We start from the raw sequence: 16,891 nt of genomic DNA, 5'->3' as shown, positions 1-16,891 counted from the left end.
AAGAAGTCCTGTTTCCAAGCAAATGTAAAGGAGAGAAGACAGATCTTGACTGCTTGAGAACATCAGTACAGGATGAGCCACCCAAGTCCACGGAATGTTGCAACATTTCCCCTGGTGATAACAGATAAAGTTATGCTCTATTCGAAATAAACAGCTTGGTATTTCTCCATGCCAAATAGCTCCTTTTGGTGCCTGGGAACACAGTGCCCCTGCCACCACACCCAGTTTATCACTATTCCCCCAAAACAGCCACGCTGAACCTTATGATTCTTTCTTACTGAAGAAACCCTGGAGAATCTGGGCAGGACAACCAGAGTGCCCAGCTAATCTCCACATCCCATGCAGGGAATCCAAGCTTCTGGCATTCCCTCCACCCATGCAACACTACACTTGTTTCGGATTTTTTACTAACCAAACAAATTAGAATAGAATAGAATAGAATAGAATAGAATAGAATAGAATAGAATAAAATAATCATCACCTAAATTATTTTTAAAGGCCTGTAATAATAACAACAACGAGGAGATAAAAATATTTGCATTATTGTTTTTAAAAAACCCCAAAACCCCATCTTTTGTTGCACAGGGTGGAAGAACGATGGGAGATTTGATGCACCATGAATAAATGTTTCCTAAGTTTGTTAATTATTATAACAATTATTACAAACTATCATGAGGATGCTGATATAAGAATAAATGTACTGATATAATTTTTGTATATTGTATATTTTTGTATATTGTATATTGTCAGAGCACATTAACATGTGATTAATGTAATAACTAATGTATTTATTACAGCAGAAATTTACTTTTTTAAAGAGTATGCTTTTTTTAAAAGCACGTCGACATACGATTACTGCAATAATTGCGATATTGATTACAGCAATGATTAAAAACTTTTAATTATTCTTATTAGTTTAAGGCCTTCAGACTAGCTTGAACTCCAGTCTACACCCACAACCTCTCCCCGGGACCATCACCACCAACACAAGCTCCCTCTCCTCCTTCAGAGGGGCTGCATTCCGCGGTATCTCCTGCCATCTACTGATGCTGCCGAGGAGGCAGCGAGCAAGGGCCGGCAGCTCATTCCATTCACCGCGGGCCGCTCCGAGCGGGGCCGGGCCCGGGGCGGTCACAGCCCTGCCCAGGCCCGGGGCAGGCTCGGCTCTGCCCGGGGCGGTCACAGCCCTGCCCGGGGCGGTCACAGCCCTGCCCGGGCCCGAGGCAGGCTCGGCGCTGCCGGGGCGGTCACAGCCCTGCCCAGGGCGGGCCGGGGCCGGGCCCTGCCCGAAACCTCCCCGAGGGAGGGCTCGGCGCTGCCCTTATAGCGGCCCCGGTCGGGCCGTGCGGTGCAGGCCGCGCAGCCATGGGTGAGGCGGCGGCGGGCAGCGCGGTGCCGCCGCTGCCGGCGGCCGAGGCGGGCGGCGGGCAGGTGAACGCGCTGACCGTGCTGGCCCTGCTGGAGAAGCTGGTGTCCATGCTGGAGGCGGTGGAAGGGCACCAGCGGCAGATGGAGCAGAGGCAGCGGGGCCTAGAAGGGGCGGTGCGGGGCATCCAGGCGGACCTGGTGAAGCTGTGCCGCAGCCACGGCGCCACGGGCGAGGCGGTGGAGAAGCTGCTGGAGAAGTCGCGGAAGGTGTGCGCGCACACCCGCGCCGTGCGGGAGCGCCTGGACCGCCAGTGCGACCAGGTGCGGCGGCTGGAGCAGCACCACGCCCAGCTGCTCCGCCGAGACCGCTTCAAGGTGCTCATCTTCCAGGTGAGAGCCCTGCTCTGCTCCCGGCCCCGGGAACTGCCCGCTGCTGCTGCTGCTCGCTGCCTGCTAACCTCGGCACACTCGGACATCGCAGCTGGCTTTGTGCTAACTCGGCAAACGTGGAAGGAAAAACCTCTTCACCTTAGCAAACTTGGGGAAAGAGTAGTCTTCTGCTAACTCTTAAACTTGGGGAACGCGCCCTCTTTTATTCTTAGCAAATTCAGGAGAAACGCTCGCTTTTCCTCTTCGTGGACGTGCAGAAAGCATGTTTTCCTAACTCTTAGGAAATCTGGGAAAAGAGCTGTCTTTCTTTTTTACTCTTGCAAACTTCAGGGAAACACTTTTTTTTTTCTTTGTTTTCTTTTCCTTTCTTTGGCTAACTTTTAGCAAACTTTGGGAATAGAATAGAATTTCTCTTTAACTCTTGCAGTTTGGAGATAAAATTGTCTTTTACTAACTCCTAGCAAACGTGAGGAAAGAGACCTTGTTTTGCTAACTCTTGGCACGCGTGAAAAATCTGCCAGCTTCTGTTCTCTGCAAATGAAGGGAAAGAGCCGTGTTTTACTAACTCCCAGCATATGTTTGGGGAGAGGTTTGTTTTATTGTGTGTTCTGGGGTTCAAGTAAACTGGAAGGGCCCTTATGTTTTTCCTAAGTCTTGGGAAACTTGAGGAAAGAGCCCATTTTGCAAACTTGCAGTGGAAATGCCCCTAAAAACTGCCACTGCCCTTGGAAGCAGGAGAGGGGCAGGGCTGCATCTCCCTATCTCCTCATGCCGTGCTTCACTCTGCAGGACTGATCTGGCCCATTCAGGGATGAGCTAAAAATTCAGCTTAAAAACTCAGCTTCCTGGGAGTCCATCCAGTGATAGCAGCAGTTTGCATATTTTCCCCTTTTTAAGCAATGGTCTGGATAGAGCATGCCATGAGCTTTAACTAAACACAGGACTTGACTTTCACATATTTAAAAAAAATAAAGACAGCCCTCCACAAATCACTGAGGGAGGGCAGGAGAGCAAATTCTGGGCTGGGGTAGTCACAGCTCGGGCTCCTCACCATTCTGAGCTTGTCAGCTGGGTGTTACCTCTGTCAGCCACTGACTCTGCCCCTTGGCTTGTTGGGGCTTTTTCCTAAACAATCCCAAAATAAGAGAGCGGTGCTTGATTGTGAAAAGCTGGCAGGCCTGGTTAGTGCACAGGCAATTCCCCCAGAAAGGAAGCCCCCACCTCCCTGCTTATTGTTCTCCCAAATTACAGTCCAGGCTTGTCAGGCCAGAAGAGGAGGAGCTGCAGCATGTTTCCACCCCAGAAGGAATGGGGAAATTATTCCAGAGACTGGGTAAATTAAAAGACACATGTTCTCTGCAGTTCTGCAAGTAATTTAGGATCCATGGCTGTGCCATCTCCCAGGCCCTGTTAGCTAATGAGTGGCTAATGAACTGACAGGTTCAGACCTAGACATTGTCCCGTGGGGTGAGCGCCCCAACAAGGCCTGGGGGAAGGTAATTTTTAACATTTCTCATACCTCTGAGTGTGAGAATCAAGGCCTTGCTGTTGCAAGGAGCGTCTTCCTCAGGAGAACTCAATATTTACTATTTTAGGATGACATAATGCAGGGAGGAAAGACAAACAGAGCTCTGTGCGTGCTGGACAGTTGGGGTTAGCTTGGGTGGGGATCTTCCACTGGCAGAAATCTGCGGGGACTGGGTAAAAGCAGCAGTAAAAATCCCCAGGAAGGGTTTGAGGGGTAAAGCAGCATCCTGCTGGCTCGTTTCCTGACACTAAATAGGGGTGTAAGCTAAGGCCTGTTGAAACCTCTGAACCTTTCCTTAATAGTGCACAAACCTAAGGCAAACAACACAGGCTCGTGTCCCAGTACAGCAGATAAAGAAAATCCTCTGCCTGTCCCTTTGGACAGCAGGTCTGTTCTCCACAGCTTTTACAGGGATTTAGGTGACTCTGTTCCTATCTCTCACCAGAAAATATGTCACCACAGTCCAGGATGATGAACTTAACCAGTCCCAAGCCAGTGCAGATCAGGAGCACAAGACTTAAAAAAAGAAACACTGCAGTTAAATTTGCTTAAAAAAAAAAAAAAAAAACAAAAACAACTTTGAATTGCTCCTGGCGGTGGCCTGCAGTTAAATGGCAGCATGGACTGTCCCTCCTTTCAGGCTGCAGCAGGGACAGTCTGGTGGTCAGCAGGGCACTGCCCTGCTAGGATAACTGCACAGGGGATAAACAGCAGGCTGGCTGGGTTTCTGTCCTGCCTTGCACAGGAATCCATGGAAAAACAATTGCAGGAAGGAGAAGTCACATAATGAAGCCATATTGACGCCAGATCCCGGTGAAAACAAAGGGGAATCTGGATGTATGGGACTCCTCTTCAGCTGGGGGATCCTTCTTCTCCACTGGAAAAAAACAATGCCAGACTTCACAGAGCATGTTCCTCATTAGAATCAGCTTCTCCAGCTCAGGCAGACAGCTCAATATGAAAATAAAAATTCACATTTGTGATTCAGTTCTGCATTCAGCATATACCCTAAACTCTCTAATACTTGGTGGGAGCACTGAGCATAGCCAAAACACACGACTGAGCTCCAGATCTGCATTTTATGAAGTTGTGCTGCCACGTGCCAGCATCAGCTTTCCCTCTGCATATGTACTGAGAATGAACTGTGTTTAGAAAAGTTCACCTATTTACATATTTTCCATTAAAATGCTCTTAGTTTTCTCTCCCTAGAACATCTGCATATATTTCTTTAATTGGTGGCATATTTTAAGGGAGCTCCATTCCAAGAATTTGAGGATGCAAAAGTTATTATAAATGACACAGCAATTCAGCAAAACACTGAAGTGACTGTTTTAAAAATCCTTGTTAAGCTTTGGCATTGTTCCCCTCTGTTTTGTTCTCGCCACATGACCAGCTTTTTGGTTCTGGTTTGGTGGGGGTTTTGTTTGCTTTTTTAGCTGCAAAAGCAGAATGGAAGATAAAAAAAAGGCTCATGTTTAATTTTTCAATTAAATGTCATGATTACTGGTTAAATGTCATGGAAATAGGACAGATAAAATAAGTCAAAATTGCAGCTTGGGGTCAAGCATACTAAAGTGCAAGTCCTTTTCAGATACTGCTGTTGGTAAATCCTTCATCCTAAAATGAAGCAAGAGGAGGGCACCAGAAATGAGCCATTTTATTGTACCTTTTTGTTCAGATCACTGCAATATTCTTTTGCAGAAGCAGCTTCAAGCTCACAAACAAACAAGTGAGGGAACCAGAAGAACTACAAGCTGATAATGCTGTATTCTCTGCTGGAGCCTTGCAGGGAGAATACTCTGATGTTGATTAATGACAGAAATACCTCCCACAGCTCTTTGGGCTTGGCCCAGCTGTGCTGTGGGAGGTCAGGGGACAGTGCAGCCACCACCCCAGCCTGCCCAGGGTGTGCAAATGGGCTGGTGGCACTTTGCTCCTGCCTTCCCTCCATGACACCGTGACACCCAAGCCTGCAGAGCTGCATTTGTCCAAAGGAAAGGAGCTGGAGCTGGTTTCAGGATTTGTCATGTTCTGACCTATTTTGTATAGTAAAACAAGTTTTAGGCTACTGATCATTTGGGCATGTAACAGCAACATACAGAGGAGCGGGACTGGGAAAATGCTTTCTCTCCTTCTTGAAGGTCATGGCCTCATACAGCAAATATAACAAAAGAAACCAAACCAAAGCAGATTGATTTCCCTCATTCAGCATCAGAGAATCAGCATTTCCTGAGTAAATTAGCCACCTGTTGACTCAGGCCACCCAGTTTTGTAGTACACTCCTATGGATCTTATTTCTTTTTGTAAAAGATAGGGATGAAATTCTGACCTGCAGGAAGTTCCCAGGGATGGCTGATAAAAGCCACAAGGAAGGCACTGATTTTAACTGTGCAAGTATTACCAGTGTTAGCAAGAGTTGTTTTATGCAGAGGACTTCCACTATTCTGTTCATCTCCTACATGGAAAAATAAAATTCAGAGGAGCTAGCTACCTACAGTCAAGCCCATCTGAGAAAAAAAATGCAAGGGCTGTTTTTGAATTCAGATGTGGAAAATACAAAGATGTATCGCTTTCTTAGAATTTTAGATTAGATCAAGAAGAAGAGATCAAAGTTCTACTTCTTTTGGCATGGAAAATAGTTATGCAGTTTGTAACAGCTGGCATTTTTCAGTGTATTGTTCTAGTCTTCCTAAATGAAATAGCAGCCTGCTTAAAAATGTATCAAAAACAAAATACAGCTGTCACATAAACTTGTTAGACCAAAAAGTTATCAGTAGCCCACTTACAAGGTGTTATCAGTAACCATGTTTGAAATAGAAAGGTCTGTTCCACCACAGAGCATTCCTGCTATAGCACCCTCATGTTTTCAAAGCATTTTACTTCATTTATTTTCATTTGCACTTTCATGGTTCCTGTAATCCTGAGGTCTTTGGGAAGCATGACATAGGAAGGGTGTCATTCCCATTTTATAAGCACACAAATAGATGCCCAGAGGCTGATGTTTTCCAGAGCCATGCAGGAAGCTTAAACAGAGGGCTGATCACCTGAATTCCAGAACTGCCTGATAGCCAAGGACCACCTAGGATCTGCTTTTAATGCAGTCATTAGCTCATTATTATGCAGTGCATTTTTGTTTGGGGTTTTTTTTCCCTTTATAAACATGGGTAGTCTGAAAGTCTTTCTTCTACTCAGTCAGAAAACTGATAAAAATGGTAATCAAATCTGTATCCATATTATTCTAGGGACTGCATGCAGCACTTGAGTTTCGACAGAGCCAAACTGACCTTGAGAAGGACCTTTCAGACCCATCTCTGGCTCAGACTGCGCTGTGATTAAACTCATATGACACCACTTTTCTAGATAAAATACTTAAAAACTAACAACCCACCTCTCTGCTCATTAAAATCAGAGCTTTCTATACCACTCAGTCACTTACACCTGAATGTTCAGATGTCTAATACTGTGTGTGATTACCTATGTTTGGAAAGAATGCACTAGACATGAAAATTTTGTTTTATCCTGAGTTCTCGTGCTCTGGGGAATAATTCAATGCTGCACCCACTCATGTAATCCACATTTCATTACCTGCAGTGGAGAAAAAATATAAATATTTGTACGGCAGTTAACAGCTGGTTTCACTTAAAGCTGGTGCAGGTTTCCTTTGTTTTGTTATCTTGGTCAGTGTTGTTGACAGTTGCAGCAACATAATAGGTGTGGGGAGAAGAGTGTGGGCTTCATTAGATGTTCCCCTGCGGGCAGAGGGCTTGCACAGCTGTGTGCCAGTGGATCTGACTGAGGCCACTGGCCCAGAGAGGTGTGCAGAACCCACAGGAACAAAGCGTGTACAAACTGTCAGACCAGCTCCATTTCTTTTGTACCTTTCATTTTTATATCCACATGGGATATTAACCAGCACACTCAAATCACTGACACACAGTTAAGTGTCCTCTTGTCCTGTCACTGGTTGCCTGGGAGAAGAGCCTGACCCCCATCTGGCCACAACCTCCTTTCAGGGAGTTGTAGAGAGCAGTAAGGTCACCCCTGAGCCTCCTCTTCCCCAGACTAAACAACAGCCATGTACAACAGCCTTGACAGCAAATTTAACCCAAGACACTATTCTCTGCAGTGATCACAACTGTTTGCTCAGTCCTGAAATAATGAGCATGAACTTGGATGTGTATGTGGCCTTTTTTCCCCTTAACTGTACACTCAGGCCCACCAGGGACAGATCTGAGACTATTACAACCATTTCACTCAGCACTTACTGCTTTTTGTATCTAAAGATAAATGGGGAGGGAGGAGGGAAAAGAAAATCCTCCCGGTGCATGTGAGGAAGTGAAATTGCATGCACTCTGTCTGAAAGCGATAAAGAAGGTAATGAGTAGAGACTATGCAGATCCAAGGCTCCAAGTGCTGAGAGGGGAAGGGAGTGTGCAAAGAGCCTCATTTTCTTTGCATGGGTAGATGCCTGCAAAACCTGCAGAGAACAGAGTGCTCATTGTGCTGCCTCTGAGCTGCTCGGGGTTGCAGAGCTTGTGCACTCGGTGGGCACGGACATCCCTCGTTATGACCCGCAGCTACTGCCCTTGCTCAGCCTCTTCTGTTTTTAGATTCTTTCTTTCTGTGTCCTTTCTTGGTTTTGTTTCTAAAAAGCAATACTTTCCCTGTTAGCTATAAGCTCTTATTCTCTATGTGGTATAGTGTCTTTTTATTTTTGTATACCATAAATTTGTATCCTTACATTTCAAGGAGTTGTCCTATCCACATTTTAATATTTACCAACAAAATTGATTTGTTTGGGTTTTTGGGTTTTTTTCTGTAAATAGCTGTAAAATAGGATACACTCTAAACACCATAAACTTCATGGTTTCTCAATATCAACAATCCATTTCTAAGAGCAACATATATTTTCTAGGAATATGGCAAAAGTGCTAACTGCATTTGCCAATTGGGATACTTCCCAGATGGACCCAACACCTCTGCAGGGATATGCTGAGTCTTTGGCTCAAGAAACTGAGAGCTCTGTGGGGTTATGTGACTTTTGGAGGTCTGCAGTACAACCTCCCTCCCCACCATACCCTCCCTTCTCCCCAGGGACAGGTGTACAACTTGACAGCTAAACTCTTGCTGAAGAGTATCTGATATAAATTAAAAGAACAGGGTTTCTATTCTGCATACATCCCAAGTCACTTTGAAAGAGTAGTCTTACAGCTGACAGCTCATAAGCCTTAAACTTTACCATCTAATGGTTCAATGGGCTTGGAGTGGTTTGTTACTGGTTAAATGTATTGAAAAAACCAACAAACGTTCAGCATTCATCTCATCCTGAGGAGGGGGAAAATAATTGTTCAGGGTTGTGCTTTATTTATTAAATTTGTATCCTGTGAACTATGAAACTCAAATATTGTCAATTCTTTCAGGAGGAAAATGAGATCCCTGCCAGTGTTTTTGCAAAAGAGCCCATTCCTAGCATTACAGAAGGAAAAGAGGAGCCCATGGATGAGAACAAAACACTGGAAGAAACCTTGCACACAGTGGAGTTGGGTTCAGATGATGAAATGTTTCCTGAGGGAGATGACTTGGATGACAGTGCAGAGGAGAAAACAGAAGAATCAAGAGCTGAGAAACTTAAAAGATCCAGCCTCAAGAAGGTGGACAGCCTGAAGAAAGCGTTTTCCCGCCAAAACATTGAGAAGAAGATGAACAAGATCAGCACAAAGATCGTGTCGCCCGAACGCAGAGAGAAGATCAAGAAGTCACTCACCGTGCATCACCAGAAATCCTCCTCTGCCAAGGGCCCAGGTTTCAAAGTGGGATTCGGCACGAAGAAAGGCCGTGAAGGGGAAAGCCCCGCAGAAGCTGAGGACAGACCCTCGGAGACGGCGAGCACCGAGCAGGCCGAGAACGAGGACGAGGTGTCCTTCGCCAGCATGCACTCGGACATGACCCCCAGCACCTCCCTGGCCGAGCAGGGCCAGGCAGCCAGCGACTCCCTGGAGAAGGAGGCCAGAGGGGAAGGGAAGGCCACGATGAACAACAACATCGAGCTGTCCATCGTGGAAGATGACGAAGAGTACGGGGTGCCTCTAGAAGCTTCTAGCCAGAAACTGTTGGATGAGAGAAACCCATTTAGCGGGGAGATGGAGCAGTCTGATGAAGAAACGACCCAAGCAGCCGTCCTGCAGGTGGACCAAACAGCGTAGGCAGCCCAAGCCCCCCCTTCTCCTGCCAGATACACACGGTTTTCCCGAGGGGAGGAACTGGTTTCACCTGCACAGGCAGGAGGAGCGACTCTTCCATGCTTTCCTCTGCAGTGATAATTTATTGCATCGTGTTGGAATGCAGAGTGGGCAAGGTCAACGACTAAAGCTGCAACGTGCTCTGTTTTAGGCAGAGCCGCTGGTGTTGATGAATTTAGAGATGCTGCCAGCTGGTGTCAGGGACTAGCAGGAGGAGAGGATGTCTGGTAGAAGCAAGCTGATCAGCTGGCTTTCTTAGAGTTAGGTCAGAGGAACGTGTGGAGAGTAGTCAAGACCCAAGCATTTCTGTTCTCTTCTCTTCCCCCCAGAATTTCCCAGCACTGTGAGTAGTTTTGTACGTCAATGTAGGAATACCAATGGCAATGTTTGATTTCAGTTGCCTTGCCATGCTCTGTGAATGCTAACAGCCTCAGTAATTGTGCACACACGTGCAGTTTGTCTGGGGCTTTGCTCCACGGCACCATAGGACTAAAAGAGCAGAGTACTTGGAGGGCAAAGCTGAAAACCCAGTTCCATCCATTTCAGTGGGGGAAAGATTTTTGCCAGTAGTCACTCACTATTCATTTAGAAAAAATCACTGTGTTAAGGTGGGGGGGCAAAAAAAAGTATTTTTCAATCTAACAGTTATGGAAATACATGAATGACAAGCATGAATGTGTGATCAGTTACTGTACCTTTAAGGGGGCAGAAATTGAAAATAAAGAAGTGTTTGATAGGAACATGAAGGTATCCTGAAGAAAATATGAAATGCTATGAAATGTAAAAAAAGCAAAAATAACCCCCCATAGTATTCAATCTATACTCCCAGCTTAAAGTATATATACTCAGATAACACTAATAAATTCATAGTCTTTATAGCAATATACTATCAAATTTTGCACCTGCACAACTTTGTATCTCAGAGTATTTTGAAAATAGCATAATTTATCTTTTTACAGATTATTTCGTATATAGAACTATATCTACACAGGAAAGTTAGATAATTACAGGGATGTAAGGACAATTTCTTCAAAAAGGTGAAATACTCTTTCAGGCATGTCCAAAGGGAACAATGTGTTATGGATTGAACTTCATGGCAGGGATGAGTTTACCCAAGTATGAGCCTGCAAAGCCACAGGATGTGGTTCTCTGCTAGTAACTTTGATCAAAGTCACACACCTGCTCTCAAAATTACTAGTCTGTAATTTTTCAAAATTAATTGAAAGATAGTTTGTTCACTATGAATGTTCATTCCTGTCACTTAAAGGTAAGGGGCAAGGGAGGAAAGGGAAGCACAATACCCACAACAGTTCCCTTACATCCTTGGTTGTTTATGCAGTGGGGTATTTTTATTTTTTTATATACATAAAAATTCTACTGATACTTAACATTGCACTAAAAGGTTGCTTCCTTTTGTGTTTAGACTCACAAATTACAGGGGAAATACAAGCTACAGCAGAAGTACCATAATGAAATAATTAACAGGTATTATTCCACAGGGATAATATCTGTAACCAGTAAATCACACTGGAAGTTCGTTAGTCAGAGCTTAGTGTAGGCAAGTACTGTTAAGAGTTAAGCTCTTAAGTGCATGGTATCATATAGAAGATACTGTTTCTAAGAAAAATCATGGCATAACTCGTGCAGCTATATTTTTATTTTGTATTAACTACAGTGGATTTCAATAATTTTTACTTGTAACTAACTATGAATATGACAAATAAAAGCATAATATAAAACATAGCCATGTCAGTCTTTGGGAGAAAGCAGCCTGAGAAGCTGGCAACGATGAAATTTAAAGGTCAAGTATTTATTACTTCAGTTCATGTCCCTGTTGTATCTATACCATTTTCTTTCTCATCCTATGCTGTTATTTAGCAATGCAAACACCAGTGCTTTGCTTTCCAGACACTTCTAGCCCATCTAAAAATACTCAGGCACTTTCCAAAATCTCCTGGCTCAATCTGCATCTTTTTATTGGACTGCAGCATACTCCTAATACCCTAAATAGTCCTGAAAGCATATTTATATTGAAGACTATGTTCTGTTTATGCACACAGATAAACTCTTGTCTTCTGGAGTGCCACATAGTCTTTAGCAGGCTTAATTTTACTGACAGACCAAAGAAAGCACGTTTAACCTTTATGCAGCAGCTGTCAACCTCCCACAGCCACGACGTGCAAACCAGGAGCCCCAGCATCATGTTTACATTTTGCTTTCAGATACGCCGGTTTGTTTGTCCTGCTAAGCTTTAATTCAAACAATACCCCTGGCCATGCTTTATCCAGTTTCAGAGATGCTGAAATGAATCCCATGCACAGTGTTCTAAGAGCATTACAATGCTATCCAGCAAAACCATTGGACGTGCAGATACTGAGCATCTGGGGGAATTAACTCAAATACCCACTTCAGAATACAGCACACACACACACAGCCATCAGTTGCAGGACTGGAATTAAATGTTTTCTCCATCACAATTGCACATGTACAAGGACAGGTAGGTCTGTAATCCTAACAAACAGAAGAGAGCATGCTTTGCAAGAGAGAAAAATGTTCTCTCAACTTGTGAATGTCTGCTTTTGTTCTGCCTTATAAACCAGAGGAGGAAGCAAGCTCAGGCTCTCAAGATGTCGCCCAAGCTGTTTTTTCCCCTTGCCTTCCATTCTCAAGGCCTGACTGAAAACATCAGCCTGCAGAAGTTCCTGTTTGAGGGGGGATTGTAGAGGATTGCAGACTGTGGGACCAGCAGCACTGCATTCTTTCAAGTATCTCAAGCATGTGCCTGGATCTCATCAGGCTGGCAGATGTCAGGCATATGCACGAGTATTCTGTGATAGTGCTGACAGCTTTGTCTACATAATTACTTTTTTTAAAAACTGCTTGTTTACACTTCCTAACTCAGTAACAGTGAGCTCCACTTGTACCAAAATTCCTTGGAAGACCTGACCTGTGAGCTGCTGCACAGATTCAGAGTCTGACCTCCACCAGGATTGGCGGCAGCTCTGCACAAAGAAAAAGGGTGTGATAAAGCCCTTATGGTATAAATATTTAAACTAGCAGCACTCAGCAGCTGCTGATACTTCCATTTTCAATGACACAAAACCAGCTGACATTTCTGTCCCCTTTTAGGGGGAAGAGCAAAGAGCATCCCATGTTGACCCCCACGTGCTAATCCACGAGCCAGCTCCTCTGTGAAAAGGCATAGTTAGGGGTTTTCTGGACCATTTCATTGTCAAATAAGGGAGTGCAGTGAAAGCCATCATACAGACCTGAGCGAAGCATGTTCTGTCTCTTTTAACACACAGAAGAAAGAGAAGAAAAGGATCAGAAGGTAAAATACACCTGGACAGCCCTTAACACTGACGCAGTGCAAACGCCTTATTGTTGCAGGCTGTAATGCCAAACAGCTGCACAACTGATGACTGATAGTCACACACTTAAAAAAGAGGCAAGCTCAGAAGAATTAGTGAAGTAGTGGCAATTTGTTTGAGGTCAGACTCTTCACAAGGGGCCAGTCCAACCCTGAAGGTTACTGAAAAGCCTTCAGCTGGCTCAAAAGATGCTTTGTGCCACACAATGGTTTTGGGCCACACGTACAGCTCCTGTGATCATCAGTAAGCTGCGTGCACAGATGCAGGACATGAGATCCCTGTATCTCCCCAATCCAATCTGCTTAGCTCATCAACCCAACAAAAAGCTTTCCTGCCATCAGCACAGCAGATGCAGCGGTGTGGCAGAAAGGAAGGCTCTGCCCTGCTTTGCAGGGTGCACTCTGAGCAAAATTTCAAGCTAAGTTCTGACTGCAAGGTCTGTGCTGTCGGGAGCTGCCTGTGACAGAGAGAGCATAGCCACAGCTCTTGCAAACAACATCAGGTAGGCAGGGGTAAAAGTTCTACTGTGACCCACTAAGACACACTCACTCTGGGAGTCAAGGGGAAGGTGCCAGGTCATCTTTCCTACGGGCAAAGAAAAGGATTCCCCCATAGCAAAGCGAATCCCGCAGCTGTCTGGCCCCGGTCCTGGTCAGGGTTTTGCCTCGGCAAGGAGACGGGGGGCAGGAAAGAACTGGCAGAGCCCCGGAGGTGCTGACTCAGCACCCAAGCATCCACCGCTCCCTGACTCACCGCCCCGGCTCTCCCAAATAAACGGAAAAAGGCTGAGAGCCGCTTTCCACCGCCTCAGACTGCCCGTTGCCAGGGTTTTGTCTCAGGATTTGCACTGAACCAGCTTCCACCCCGGGCTGGGTCTAACTGCATGCATAAAGAAATTTTAATCAGCATACTTGCAGCTGTCAGTGGTGGCTGATCTTTCCTGCCCTCCTTTTGATCAAACTGCCTTTTCCCCCCTTCCTCTCACTCCACCGGGTCATTTGTGGGAGTCTGCATTCAAATAAGGAACTCTCCCTAACTGCATGTTGAAAACTGATAATCAACGTCATCTTTAATTTTTCTTATGTGGTTATCCCCTTTAATGGACTGTGCTGCAGTAACTGGGAATAAATCTGCTTTGGGTTAAGCTAGAGATTGTTATTTATTTTTCTTTCAGATCAGAGATTAATATTGCTGTATGACCATTGGCACTAACCTCTTTTTCCATAGCAACACCAAAGAGAACATAAACTATGACTCATAATTTCTCTCTGGAGGACTTTTTTGTAATTATGATCATTCCACAGTTCCTAAAATATGTTAGCTGATATATAGCTCTGGTATAACAGCTTTGATTTTCCTTCATTTGAACACCCAGGCAGAAAGAAGAGACTTCCATTATTTTCTCTCTCTCAGGCTGAGCTAAACACTACACAAAGTATCATATATTCATTATTCATTATAACTGTGTGGCTCCTAAAAACTCCACAGCAATGATTTCTTCATAAAGGTGAAACAGGTTTACTCACTTTCAATAACCTTAAATAATACTGACCTTCTAAAAGAGGACTTGTGTCCTTCCCCCCATGGTTAGCAAATTGGGGTCTGAGAGCTGGAATTGATCCAAACTGGGAACTGTATTATACTGGCTGGCAGCAAGGTTGCACACTAGCATTGCTCCTCTGCCACTCAATGGCTTTAAACTCTCCAACATTTCCTCTCCCTCAGATCACAGCTGCATTGCACCCTCCAAATTCCATAATCATGGTGATACTCTTCACTCCCTTCAGGGAAAATCTGGCCTTGGAACAACTTGTCCGTACAGCTCCCTGGAATATCCCAGCAGATAATCACATTGGATCATCACAAGAGATTACATGATTTTTGTCTGTGTGTGTGTGGGGCTGTCCTGCATTTCCCTTACAACACAGTCTGCTGTGTCCTGCTGCAAAGAGCTCAGAAAACCTGTAGTGCCCGTTGCTGGAGAATAATTAGAAAAGCACAATTAGCAAATTCAAGGACACACACATTCAGCCAGCAGCCATAATCCAAAATGGAGAGACAGAACAAGCTTGCATCTCTCTCTGCTCTGCAGGGTGATCCCCAGCAGCTGAACCAAGCCCAGATTGCACCAACAGAAGGGACACGTGGTTTGCTCTTGGCCTTTCCAGTATGAAGCTGCACATGCAGGCTCAGGCTTGTGCAGGCACAACGTGAAAGAGCAGAACATCAACCAACACAGCATCAATCACACTGCAGGCTTCCCTGCTCCTCCCTCAAGGTTTGTGGAAAAACACCCTGAACCTTCAAATTCCTGAAGGTAGGGAGCAGAAAGTCACTGTAACCCCTGTGCCATTATCTGCAGTGAGGAGACTCTGGCTTTGCCTTCTTCACTCCCTCCCATCAGGCTTGAGCTGTGTAGAAGTGCAGGTGATGTGAACTGTGATGGATACTGGAAATGTGCAGCACAGTGTTAGGAACAAAAAGCACACGAGGGATGACTGCACTGGACAGCACACACACATCCTCATTTAGATCAAGGACCAGGCACAGCCCAACTATAGAAACACAGCACTGTTCAAGAAAATTTATCTTACTCCTCAGCTACTTAGCTCCTGATGTCCTACACTATCCATTTAAAGGGAGTTTCAGCATCTTTTCAGAGCACTGCCAGCTACAGTTATATCTGCCCTTATATTACTTGTTCCTTCTGACATGCCTGTAGGCAAACGAGCCCCATGAGGGTGACAACATGAGCTGCATTAACTCCCTGCCTGGTCCCTGATCCACTGCAGCTCAGCACAGCACTGCCAGAGACATGGAAAAAGGGACACTGAGAACATCTGACTAGTGGTAAACAAATTATGAACACATGGAAGTTGCCTGCATTTGCAGGGTCAGTTGTCACTTCCACATGGCCACAGTGAAAGCTATGAGCTCTGTGTGACTTTTTCTAAATAACCTTCATTTCCCTGCAAGTTTCACCATTTTACTGTTGGCAATAGCTGGAGACTGGCAGTCAGAGAGCAGGTTATGACTGAAAGCTGAAGGGTGACATGTCCTAAGTAAAACTGAAAAGAAGGAGGTTTCTTTTGGCACATTCAGGCATGAGCTCTTTAGGAGAGCCACCTGTGTGTCCTGTGTGTGCCACTGCACAACTCTCCAAAGGAAAAGCAAGCTCCAGGACACAGAAATACACATTCCTGGGCTGGGCTCAACAGCACAGAGATCTCAACTGAAACAAAATCATGTCATGCTGTAGCTATTAAACACTACCTATGTCATAGATATGAAATATATGTGACATACAGCTTCAAATAAGGTGAGAACCTGGAAAGGTTTTGATGGATTTTGAAATGGCTGTAAATTCTTTTGCTAAAAAAGGAAATAGACTGGTAGGACCCTACAAATCTAGTCCTAGAAATAATGCATCAGGGATATTTTTATTTTAATTAGCTCTCAGTAATTTTTAATGATACAATAGTTGACATGCAGCCAGAAGTGGAGGGAGGCATTAAACAAGATGTGTGTAGGAGGAGAAAAAAAGTAGGAAAATGTGGGTAAGGAGTGGAACAGCGGGGTGTGCATGAGAGAAGGGAATGTGTGAGGGGAGGAGTCACTAGGAAGGGTGGGGAACTGGAGGAAGGGGCTGAAAGGCTGCTGAGAAACACCGGCAGAGTGCCCAGAACAAAGGCTGGGACCGAACCAAGAGGCATCAACAAAAACGGGAAAAAGGAAAAACAAGGGTCAACAGGGTCTACAGTTCAATAAGATGGAAATGGGAGTAGGGAATCAGAAATTACTGTGGGACAGCTGCCATGTAACAGACAGCAACAGTGAGCAAAGAGCTCAATATTTATCATCTCTCAACCTGCCAAAATGTATTGCTGAAGCAATGCCCAGGATTAGGTCTAGAAGTGATTTTTACTCTGCAATGTAGTCAATCATTTTTATTTTGCTTCGAGTTTTTGTATGACACAAGTTGGTCTGGAATAGGC

General features: G+C 44.9%; 1 protein-coding gene across 1 annotated transcript; it reads left to right on the top strand.

The window, feature by feature from the left end:
• The first annotated feature begins 1,135 nt into the window (after nt 1-1,135).
• On the top strand, nt 1,136-11,266 carry CAVIN2 (caveolae associated protein 2). The gene is made up of 2 exons (XM_054636367.2): nt 1,136-1,758; nt 8,707-11,266. Exons 1-2 carry the CDS (start codon nt 1,366-1,368, stop codon nt 9,487-9,489), a joined length of 1,176 nt encoding a protein of 391 aa, XP_054492342.2. The 5' UTR covers nt 1,136-1,365; the 3' UTR covers nt 9,490-11,266.
• Nucleotides 11,267-16,891: the final 5,625 nt, after the last annotated feature.

Source organism: Agelaius phoeniceus, chromosome 7 (genome assembly GCF_051311805.1).
Source record: "Agelaius phoeniceus isolate bAgePho1 chromosome 7, bAgePho1.hap1, whole genome shotgun sequence".
Lineage (NCBI taxonomy): Eukaryota > Metazoa > Chordata > Aves > Passeriformes > Icteridae > Agelaius > Agelaius phoeniceus.
Note: the sequence above shows the minus strand (reverse complement) of the source record. Positions and strands in the feature narration are given on the sequence as shown.